Consider the following 12,390-nt stretch of genomic DNA (forward strand, 5'->3'; position numbering starts at 1 on the left):
GAATGTGGATAATGTCGTCAAAGTAGACAATAGGTAAAGCACAGTGAGCTTTGCCTTGCACCAAGACAAATTTGTGGAGACAGCTGCGTTGAGGATACTTCATGCTCACAGTAAGAGTGGGGATTTTACAGTGGGATTCTCTTTCCCAGCTTCACCGCAAATCTAGGTTGCAAATCCAGCAGTTAAAATATAATATGAATTCCACAAGATAAAATTGTCCTGTTCAATGGATATTAAAGGGTTATATTTATTATTGTTACATGTACAGTGGGTACACATGGGTACAGTGAAAAGCTTTGTTTTGCATGCTATCAAAGCAGATGAGATATACATACATAGATACAATCCAGTCAAAGTACATTAGGTGGAGCAAAGGGGAAGATCCAGAGTGAAGAATATAGTTCTCAGCATTGTAGCTCATTAGTTCGAAGAGACCAAGTCCAATGTCCAGAATGGGGTGGAGGTGACTCGGCCAGTACCCTAGCTTATGGAAGGACCGTTCAGAAGCCTGATCACAGAGGTGAAGAAGCTGTTCCTGAGTCTGGTGGTGCACACTTTCAAGGACCTTTTAGAAGTCTGATTACAGAGTGAAAGTAACAGTTCCAGATAACGAGAACAAGTGAGAAATACAGTGCGTGTTTTTTTAAGGCTGGGTAGTTTGTTATGTAAAGTTCAATAGAAAGTCACCTCCAATTGTTGTCACTTTTCCTCCTCTGATAGTTCCAGCATGGAGGAAGGAGCCACTTAATTCCAAAATGAATGTTTAACATTTAACAATGCAAGTCCAAATTCAACAGTGGGGGGTAAAACATTTGCAGACACACTTTGACTTCCATTTGTGTAAGACAGGTTGTTGAGATGCATTGGTCAAACACATTTTTTTTTTTTTAATTCCGATTTCCAGCTTCTACTTCTCATGGGCACAAATGGCAAGAGAACCTGGACCATCAACTGCAACTGGCTATTGCCTGGAACAGACTTGATATTGCCAAGCAGCACATATTTACTGATGACAAACAGTGGAAGGTGAGTTCAGAATTGATAGTTGTTCCTCCTCATTTTTATTTATTTTAGATTTCTTCATTATGGGGAAATTTTGGACAGACATGGACTGATAGTCAGCATTACATTATGCGCAGGAAATTGTATCTAATACATTTGATGGAGTTTTTTGAAGGGAAGGACAGTGGATGTTGTCCATGTGGACTTAGGAAAATCATTTGACTAGGACCATTTGCATTGGTAAGCTAACCTGGAAGAATAGATTGCGCAGAATCCAAGATAAGCTAGCCAAATGGATTAAAAACTGCCTTTGGGGAAGGAGTCAAAGCATAGTTTAGTTTCGAGATACTGTGTAGAAACAGGCCCTTCGGCCCACTGAGCCTGCGCCAACCAGCGATCCCCGCACACTAACGCTATCCTACACACACTACGGAAAATTTACAATTTTGCCAAGACAATTAACCTACATTTCTGTCTGTCTTTGGAGTGTGGGAGGAAACCGGAGCTCCCCGAGAAAACCCACGCGGTCACAGAGAGAACATACAAACTCTGTACAGACAGCCAGGATGGAATCCGGGTCTCTGGCGCTGTAATGTAGCAACTTTACCATCGCACCCTAGTTACCGCCCCTAGTTAAATAGGGTTGTTTTTCTGTTAAAGAAGGAACTGCAGATGCTGGAAAATCGAAGGTAGACAAAATTGCTGGAGAAACTCAGCGGGTAAGGCAGCATCTATGGAGTGAAGGAAATAGGCAACATTTCGGGCCAAAACCCTTCTTCAGATTGATGCAGGGTGGGGATGGGGAGGGGGGGGGGGGGGGGGGGGGGGTAGGAAGAAGGGTTGTTTTTTTCTGATTGGAAAACCTATAATAATAATAATAATAATAATAATATTTATTTATATAGCACTTTTCAACAAAACCAGTATTTGAACCAAAGTGCTTTACAGAGATTGATTAAATTAATTGAACAGATCAATGCAATAAATCCATACAAATCAAAAAAAGAGAAAAAAAAGAAAAAGAAAAAAGACACAGAAACAGTACACTATAGAAATCAACATGAAACGTCCCCCCACAGCAGAATTCACTGTGAGGGAAGGCACCAAAAATATCCAGTTCTCCCCCTCATAGTCCACCCGAGGTCGGGGCCTATATCTGGCCTCCTCAGCCAGCCCGGTATCTTCAGGCCCTCCTGCCGTGAAGCTGGACCATCGGCGTCGGTGAACATCCATCAGCGGCCTGGACTGAAGCGGCCGCTTCCCGACGCGAAGACTGCAACGACCAAAGTTCACAGGCCGCGCCGGCCGAACCCCCGACACTGGCGATCTCGGATCCCAGGCTCCGCGGTGCTGTCGACGGTCACAGTGCCCCGGAGATTACCGCAAGGCGACCCGGTAAGGCATCGCCCGCTCCTTGTAGATGTCCCAGCATCTACACCGCCGTCGAAGCTGCAGTCCCCACAGGAAACGCCGCTCAGCGCTGCTCCAGTTCGACTAGGCCGCACAGAGAGGACGAAGATGCGGTTCGGAGAAAAACCGCATCTCCGACCAGGTAGAACTGGGGTTAAAATAGTTTCCCCCTTCCCCACCCCCACCCACCACATAAAAGAAGTCCTCCAATAAACATTTCATACGAGCAGGACTAAAAATAAAAATAAAAAAGGGTGAAAGGACGGACAGCAGGAGGAGCGGCCATACACAACGGCGCATCACCCCCGCTGTCCGCCATCTTGAATGGGGAATTCACCCTATCACCAATGGAGTGCTGCAGGAGTTGGTGCCTGGGTCCAATGTTGTTTCTTATCTACAATAACGATTTGGATGACAATCAATGAAAAAGGTTCTGATTGCCTACCCTATCTATGCGGCTCATAATTTTATATACTTCCATCATAGAGTATATGATGGAAGTATATAAAACCCTCAATATCCAATCTTTCCAGAGAAAACAATCCAATGCTATCCAACCACTCCCTGCAGTTGAAATCCGCTAATCCTGGCACCATTCTGGTAAACCTCCTCTGCATCCTCCAAAGCCTCCACATCTTTCCTGTAAAGGGGAAATCAGAATCACACATAATACTCCAAATGCGGCCTACGCAATGTCCTGTAGAGCCACATCATGTCTTCCTGACTCTTATATTCAATACCCCTAGCAGTGAAGGCAAGTGTACCAACATCTTCTTTACCACCTTATCTACTTCTGCTGCCACCTTTAGCAAGCTATGAACTTGGACTCCAAGATCTCTGCACATCAAGGGTCTGGTCATCAACTATACTCTCTCCTCACATTCAACCTTCCAAAGTGTAACACCTCACACTCATTTCTGCAGCTGGTTTATATCCCGCTGTACCTTCTGACAGCTTTCCCCATTGCCTGCAACTCATCTTCTGCAGTTGTATAAGGCTCTGGCGAGACCACATCTGGAGTATTGTGTTCAGTTTTGGTCTCCTAATTTGAGGAAGGACATCCTTGTGATTTAGGCAGTGCAGCATAGGTTCACGAGGTTGATCCCTGGGATGGCGGAACTGTCATATGAGGAAAGATCAAATAGACTAGGCTTGTATTCACTGGAGTTTAGAAGGATGAGGGGATATCTTATAGAAACATATAAAATTATTAAAGGACTGGACAAGTTAGATGCAGGAAAAATGTTCCCAATGTTGGGCGAGTCCAGAACCAGGGGCCACAGTCTTAGAATAAAGGGGAGGTCATTTAAGACTGAGGTGAGAAAAAACTTTTTCACCCAGAGAGTTGTGAATTTATGGAATTTCCTGCCACAGGGCAGTGGAGGCCAAATCACTGGATGGATTTAAGACAGAGTTAGATAGAGCTCTAGGGGCTAGTGGAATCGATGGATATGGGGAGAAGGCAGGCACGGGTTATTGATAGGGGACGATCAGTCATGATCACAATGAATGGCTCGAAGGGCCGAATGGCCTCCTCCTGCACCTATTTTCTATGTTTCTATGTTTCTATCCCAAGGTTGGTGTCATCAGCAAACTTACTCACCAACCCATCTATTATGTATAGATCACAAACAGCAGAGGTCCCAGCACAGATCCCTGAAGAATTCCACTGGTCACAGACCTCCAGTCAGAATATCAACCTTCCACCAAAATCCTCTGTCTTCTATGAATAAGCCAGTTCTAAATCCATGCGACCTAGTCATTGTGAACCACATACACCTTCATCTTCTGGATCAGTCTACCATGAGGGGCCTTATCAAAGGCCTTACTAAAATCAATGTATAAAACATCCACCACCTTGATCAATCTCCTTTGTCACCTTCTCAAACAATTCTATCAAGAGAGTGAGACACGGCCTGCCACGTACAAAACCACGCTGGCTATCCCCAATCAGCCCATTCTCTTCCAAATGGAAGTAAAACCTATCTCAAAGAATTTCCAATTTTCTAATAGTTTCCCTATCACTGACACGAGGTTGAGCAGCCTATAGTTCCCTGGATTCTCTCTACTTTCTTCAACAAAGGAACAATATTGACCACTCTCCAGTCGTCTGAGACTGCATCTGTAAGTTGGAAAGAATACAGATTTGCCAAGGCATTACCTGGACTCGTGAGCTTTATTCCTTCGAGTGCACGAGGATGAGGGGGTGATCTAATAGAGGTATACAAAATCTTAAGAGGAACAGGTAAGGTAAATACACGGTGTCTTTCGCCCAGTGTAAGGGAATCGAGAACCAGAGGACATAGCTTTAATGTGAAGAGAGAAGATTTAATAGTAACCTGAGACAGTTTTTACACAAAGGGTGTATGGAATGAACTGCTGGAGGAGGTAATTGAGGCAGGTAATATCACAATGTTTAAGAAACATTCAGACAGGTACATGAATAGGATAGGTTTAGGGGGATATGAGCCAAATGCAGGCAGGTGAGACTAATGTAGGTCAGCATGGGCCATGAGTGCCAAAGGGTCTGTTTCCATGCTGTATGACTATGAATTTATGCTGGAGTAACTGACTGGGTCATCAGCATCTCTGGAGGAAATGGATAGGTGATGTTTTGACTAGAAAGGGTCACTGAGCTACATAAAGAGATATTAGAAGGAATGACTGAAGATTTGGTCACAGGATTTGAAAGTTTTAAACTTGGGATGAGAGGTTTTTAGATTCCCACTGAAATTCTGGAGCTCAGTTCAGGCATTTGATAGCACAATTGGTACTGGCAATGCACAAGAGGCTGGAGTATGGGGAATGTGTTGTTGAAGTAACAAAGGAGGGAAAACACTCCATAGTCTTGCATTAACTGATATTCTCTCATTCCATTATGTTCCAGTCGTCCCACCTCTATCAAGCCATGTTTGCTGCTCTAGTTGGAAATAAACATGGATTTGTCGAACTCTTCCTGGAATACGGGGTGAACCTGAATGAATTTCTTTCACCAAGAATGCTTGTCCGACTTTATAACAATATCCCACATCATACTCCCTTGTATAAGAAATTACGCAAAGTGGTGGATAGTGAGAAGCATCCGCAGATCGGTGATAAAATGGAGACCAACAAGAAAGTCCTTCTTCACCACGTCTCCGTGCTTTTGCAGGAGTTGCTAGGTGAATTCATGGAGCCACTCTATAAGCAACCAAGTATCTCCTCCAGGAAATCATTTGTAAGTATTGCATAACGTTTATAGTTCCCTGGGCAGCTGTAGTATAAGTTATGGACAGATTAAATCTCCCTCAGCCTCGTCTCACCAAACAATCCCACGTCATGGACAGCAGACAGAATGCATCCATTAAACTCAATGTCAATCCAAAGCATATTTCTCCGATTTCATGTTGCATCTCCCATCTCCCATGCTCCCATCTGAATCTGAAGGCATTGCGATTGATAAAAACTGTCTTGAAAGCACCAAGATCTCAATCAGCCTCTTGGCTAACTCTCAGATCTTCCGGTTGGCTATTGGTGAAATAAGGAGACCTGGAGGGATCCAATAAGTTTCAACTCAATAGCCGTAACAGTTCACATTCAGTTCATGAATGGCCAAATGTAAGAGTCCTCCTTTGTCATGGCATTGGAGAACATCATATCCTTGCCTGTTTTGCAGTTTGGAAGTTAGCAAAGCTGAAGGCCTTATAAAATATATTGATTGCTTTAAGCTGCTGCTAAACTAAATGAGGGCACATAATAGCTCACTACTGTAAATCTACCATTCTTCCACCTGATGGCCTCTTCAGTATTTTGCACATAACTTCTGGAGAAACCTCCATGATTGGGGGATTCAACGTCAGCACAATCTTGGCACTTATTGGCAGTGAGGATATCATCCAGTACCAGAACAGTTCTCATGATGACAAGCTCAGTTTAAAGTTGATGATATAATCAAAGAAGCAGTAAAGCAGAAACAAGAATATTCAGTAGCATTGACCCTCCCGACATTGATATGATACATTTGATGTACAGAAGAACCTTGAAATGCAAATTTATAGCTTTCTGAAATAGCGACAAGGGTATATAGGGAAGAGAATCAGGCATTTAGCATGTTTGCCTTCATAGGCAGAGGTAATGAGTTTAAGAGTCGGGACATCCTGTACAAGTTGTTAGTTAGGCCACACTTGGAATATTGTATGCATTTCTGGTCACCTCACTTTTGAAAGGGTGAGGTAGCACTCCAAAGAGTGGAGATGCAGTTCAACAGGATTTTGCCTGTAATTGAGGGCATTACTTGCAAGGAATGTTGCTGCAGCGATTGTTGGCGTAGGCTTGCCTAAGGCTGGTGACGTCCATCCACCAACCTTCTGTTCAAGGCAAGCGTAGAGTTGATTGAATCATCGGGGAGCGACACATTGTTGCCAGCGATATTGACCAACCTCATAGGATGTTACAGGTATTCATGCCGCTGTGTATGGACAGTTTGGTTTGGAATTTGCTCTTGACATCCATGATGAGCTTGAAAAGGTTGTAAATACACTTTGTGTACCGCTTAAGGTTATTTGACTTGAACCTTACAAACTTGGACCTCCTGAGAGTGAACCTCATCTATTGTTGCCCATTGGGTAGTGTGTGCCCAGAAGGCACATGTTGCCTTCTTTGGTATGCATTCCCCTACATACTGCAGTGGCCACAGGGTCCTTGATTGTGAACCAATCCACCAACTCAAATCTGTCATGAGGGATATAATTTGCTTCCTCAGACCAGCAATGCATGACTTTCTATATCTGATCCTCCCGTATCAGTTTATGTTTGTAAGCAGGAAGTATAAGTATAGACAGAGTGTCAGTTTTTCAAAAGTGGGTTTGAGGAAGGGAGCAGTTGGTGTCTTTGATAGATGTGTAACACTGGTTGAGGGTGTTTGTGGTTGGACAAGGGATGTCATTAAGTTGGAAAGAGTGCAGAGATGATTTACAAGGATATTGCCTGGCCTTGAGGGGCTGAACTACGGAGAGATTTTGTAGGCTGGTAAGTTATTCCTTGGAACGCAGGAGGTTAGGGGGTGTATAACGTCATAAGGTGGAACAATAGGGTGAATGTGCTGTCTTTTTCCTATGGTAGGGGAATCAAAAACAAAAGGACATATTTTTTTAGGAGAAAGGGGCAGGAATCTGTAGTGTTTTGTTGTCTTATTTCCCGTGACTGAAAAATGAAATTCTCACTCACACAGCCTAACATGTTGTGTAATATGACCCATACACAGGGGTCACAAGTCATAATCGTCATTGTAACACAAGTGGAGGAAACATTACATGCTCAGTACTTCTAAGATTTTGCTAAACGCTGGGACTTTCATCATATCACCAGTAGCCTTGACTGCCCACAATCAAACAATCTGGCTGAACATGCTGGCAGGAGTGCCAAACAAGTGAACTATTGCAATCAACGAGTGAACCAGCACCATCTCCGTATCATCCCGACTACACAAGCATGCTTCCATCCAACGGCCCCCGGCCCGATCATACCACCGTTGCCTGCCACTACTGATCTGATCGTCTCGCCTACGACCACGCCACCTCGACCACTGCTTAGGTCTCCAGTTTTGTCGCCGGCGATGCTGCTTCATTCGCCTGCTCCTGTTCAACCACCGATCTCATCTCTGGTGAAGGGAGGAAATGCATGACTGTACCGTACACGTGCAGGTCGCACCTACAAGCCTAACCAAAAGCACCAGGATTATGGTTAAACTGTCTTTGCTGCTATTCCCTTCAGCTTACTTATACTTACCACATGTAATCAGTGACACATATATTTTGCATTTGATTATCATATCTATTTTATTATGAGTTAATAAGAGGAAAGGTGTAGATTAACCATCTTAGCCCGCCTTTACTATATCTATCACCACACGTGTTATGCATGCTGCACATTCCATTTACATGGACTATTGATGTGTGATAGAACATATAATGTTTCCTCCACTTTACAATAAAGATTATGAGTTGTAACTCCTGTGTATGGGTCTCATTACACAACACACACCTTACGGTCCAACACCTGGAACAACTGTTATTGGACTTTCAACTTCTGACCTGGTGAACTAACAGGGAGCTGATCATGTTATTTGGAAGTCAGTTTGGCTAGGCTTGAATTCTGCATGGTACAATTTCCATCCAATTCCACCGGCGTGTTCAATTGATTTACCTTGCTCCTGCTGAGATTTTAATGGCGGTATAAGAATGGTAGCATGGTGGTGCAGCGGTATAGAGTTGCTGCCTTACAGCACCCGAGGCCCGGCATCGTTCCTGACCACAGTTGCTGTTTGTACAATATTTGTACGATCTCCCCTTGACCGCGTGGGTTTTCTCCAGGTGCTCCGGTTTCCTCACACGTAGGTTAATTGGCTTCAGTAAAAATTATGAGAAAGAATTGTCCCTAGTGTGTAGGATAGTGCTAGAGTATGGGGATTGCTGGTCAGCACGGACTCAGTGGGCTGAAGGGCCTGTGTCCGCGCGCTGTATCTCTAAACTAAACTAAACTAAAACTCCCAATAATGAATATAAAACAGTACAACACAGGAACAGACCCTTCAGCACACAATGTCTGTGCCTCACATGATGTAATTGAAGCTGATAATAATGGGTTGGCTCATGTCCTACCCTGTTGTTTTATTCCCAGGACATGAAAACCATTCGCCGCCAACAGGATGAGTTCTATGAGGGACAACTAGACAGTCCAGAGCGAGACCTCTTTATTTGGGCAATATTAATGAAACGCAAGAATATGGCGTCTATTTTCTGGAGGCAGGTAAGGATGTAATAAGGGTGACTCACAGCCTTCAACCACACTCACATTATTTTCACTTGCCCTTCCTCCATTTTTGCACCAATTGTCTTTGTCTCCTTTTGGAGAACAGAAGTGTTATTTATTTCACTGGACATGGGTGTACAGTAACTAGTTATGAAGCATTTTCTGTCATTCCCTAATTGCCCTTGAACTGAGGGGCAGTGACAAGATAACCACATAGATGGGTCTGAACTTATACAAAGGCTGGACAGGAAGACAACAGATTTCTTACAAAAGGCAGTATGATCCAAGCAAGCTATTTTAAAAAGGAAAGTCTGCTATGGTTTTAGTTACTGAGATTAGCTCTAGTTCACGGGGCTTGTAATGGAGCAGGTTGTTTAGCAACTTAGATTGAAGCTGCAATACGGGGATGGGTTAATGCTCGCTGGATGCGCCGTGTGTCGGCAGCAGCTCCCAGACGCTAGGGTCTACAAGGGGTGGCCATCGAGCCGGTCCCCCATGACCAAACGCAAGACCCAGCGGATCACTGCCTTCAAGGGGAAGCCCCCAAACCAACCCCTGCTCGGAGAACGGGGCGGACCGCCTGAAAAGAGGAGCTTGCCGAGCCGAATCCCGCTCGCGATCAGGAGAAAGGACCAGGCGATGACGACGGATGTGACCTGCAAGGAGTGTGGACAGTAGGAGAGGAAAGGGAACTGGGTTCTGACCTACTGATCACTTGTGGTGGGGTGGAAGATTGCAACCTTCACGTGGTGCGCCCTGTTTCGACTAATGCAATCAACTCAACGTGCACAAAATGGAAGATCAAATAGAACAAGTTGTCAACAACGTTAGGCTGTGCACGCCACACGAAAGACGAAGAAGAAGTTCACTCGAGGTCAGCTGCGGGAGGCCCCCCCGGGGAACAAAGCTGGAAGGGCGAGGAAAGGTGATCGGTTCATAGGTCGACCCACAGGTCGATCCAAGGAAGACAATAGTTGGAGGCCCGCAGATGCCTGGGACTGGCCCGGATTGGGCATCGCTCATAATACCCAGAGTGTGGACTGGTGCAAAACATAGCCTCTTCCACGAGGGATCAGTAGGCTATTTCTGTACAATTTGCTAATCAGGATGGTGCTCAGGTATGGCAATACTCTACTGGACTGTTTGTAGGAAAGGAATTTCACTCTGCATTTACTCAGCACATGTCTATAAAAGCATCAATGAGTGGGCCAATGTCAGAGCATTCGGTTCTAGTGAAGCAGGTTGAGGTCGACTATTCAGAGTAACATGGATTGAAGAATTTAGGGAGTGCAGTGAGAGCAGTATGGATTTTTCCAGCAATACAGCTGTTCAGCACGACAGTGGTAGCAGTTTGATTAGGGCCGGAGAAACAGTGGATTGATCCAAGGATAATTCATTGTAGTGCAATGCAGCGGCTTGGATTCCTTCCAGAATAAGTAATAGAGAAGTGGTTCCAACCTCCCATCTACCTTATTGGAGACCTTTAATTGTCCTTTATCAGACTTTAACTTGCACTAAGTGTTGTACCCTTTATATTTTATCTCTACATCGTGGAAGCCTTGTTTGTAATCAATAAAATAGTCTTTCCTTTGAATCGATAGCACGCAACAAAAAGCTTTTCACTGTACCTCGGTACACGTGACAATAATAGACTAAACTAAATGGACTGGGGCAGTGGGAGCAGACTGGATTGATGTGGGATATGAGGAAGACGTGGCATGCTGAGAGCAGTTGGGAATAATCAATGATACAAGACTGCAGAAATGTAAGGGAAGCCATTGAGATTGATCCAGGGTTACCAGGATTGAAAAGTCATGATGAACCGTTATAAAATGGGAGCTTGACACAAAAAGATGGAGAAATTCAGTGGGTCAGGCAGCATCTCTGGAAAGAAGGAATGGGTGATGTTTCGGGTCGAGACCTTTTTTTAGTCTGAAGAAGGATCTCGACCCGAAACATCACCCATTCCTTCTCTCCAGAAATGCTGCCTGTCACACTGAGTTACTCCAGCTTTTTGTGTGTATTTTGTGTTTAAACCAGCATCTGCTGTTCCTTCCTACATAAAATTGAGCTTTCCCCCTTTGCCTATCTTTTAATTGCATTTGCAGCTCAGCAACCTTGATGGTGATTCCTGTGTTTACATACATGCCCTTTAATCTTGTTGGAGAACATCTTGCCTCTTTGATAACCTGGTTCTCCCTCAGAACCTTTCTTGTGTTGATGCTACATCTCTCTCCAAATCATTTTTGAAGTTTTGTCCTTTTCAATGCTACTTTCTACACCCATTTTCCTCCCAAATTATTATGAGCGTGTAGTAGCGAACCTTCACACAAGGGTTGGTCTCAGCGCTCTTGAAGTTGCTGGAACATGTTGCACACTGATATATTGACAGAGCCTCCCAGAGGTTTGACCCCTATCAATTGACTCAATGCCATCATCTGCCACAGTAATTGGACATTGCCCTGCGTTGGCAGTATTGGATGTCATCATTTTGATCATTGACTAGACAACTTTTGTATTATAGGGCATGGACAGTATCGCTGCATCGCTGATTGCCTGTAAGATCCTGAAAAAAATATCCTCAGAAGAGAATGACACAGACTTGTCTGAGTTGATGGAGGAGCTGGCCCAGGAGTACGAGGATCAAGCCGTTGGTACGTTGGGCTCGTAGTGGTGTTTGAGTTCAGGAATATCATGGGTTTACTATCCCATTCTGGATCTTTTGTTATCTTTATTGTTGCCAACAATACCACTGTTGGTGGATGAATAACAGGTAATGTTGAGTTAGGGTACAGGAGGGAGATTGAAAATCAGATAGAATGGTGGCAGAACAACAATCGTGCTCTCTACAATAAACCGGGGAGTCAATGAAGCAGCCTTCAGCAATAGGACACCAGTGGAAAGGGTAAAAGGATTCAAGTTCGGGGACGTGCTTATTTTTGTTTAGAGATACAGTGCCCATCGAGTCTGCACCGACCAGCAATTCCCGCACATTAACACGATCCTACGCACACTAGGGACAATTACATATATACCAAACCAATTAACCTACAAACCTGTACATCTTTGGAGTGTGGGAGAAAACTGAAGATCTCAGAGAAAACCTACGCAGCCACGGGGAGAACGTGCAAGCTCCGTACAGAGAACATCCGTAGTTGGGATCGAACCCGGGACTCCGGCGCTACAAGC

At 44.4% G+C, this 12,390-nt stretch overlaps 1 protein-coding gene across 1 annotated transcript in view; it reads left to right on the forward strand.

The window, feature by feature from the left end:
* The window catches only part of trpm2 (transient receptor potential cation channel, subfamily M, member 2), a 114,542-nt gene that overhangs the window by 45,285 nt on the left and 56,867 nt on the right, over positions 1-12,390 (forward strand). Inside the window, exons 12-15 of the mRNA XM_055638177.1 lie at positions 905-1,026; positions 5,300-5,629; positions 9,070-9,198; positions 11,726-11,855. Coding sequence (XP_055494152.1) covers positions 905-1,026; positions 5,300-5,629; positions 9,070-9,198; positions 11,726-11,855 — 711 coding nt within the window. The remainder of the gene's footprint in view (positions 1-904; positions 1,027-5,299; positions 5,630-9,069; positions 9,199-11,725; positions 11,856-12,390) is intronic.

This window comes from Leucoraja erinacea, chromosome 7 (assembly GCF_028641065.1).
Source record: "Leucoraja erinacea ecotype New England chromosome 7, Leri_hhj_1, whole genome shotgun sequence".
In the NCBI taxonomy this organism is placed as follows: Eukaryota; Metazoa; Chordata; class Chondrichthyes; order Rajiformes; family Rajidae; genus Leucoraja; species Leucoraja erinaceus.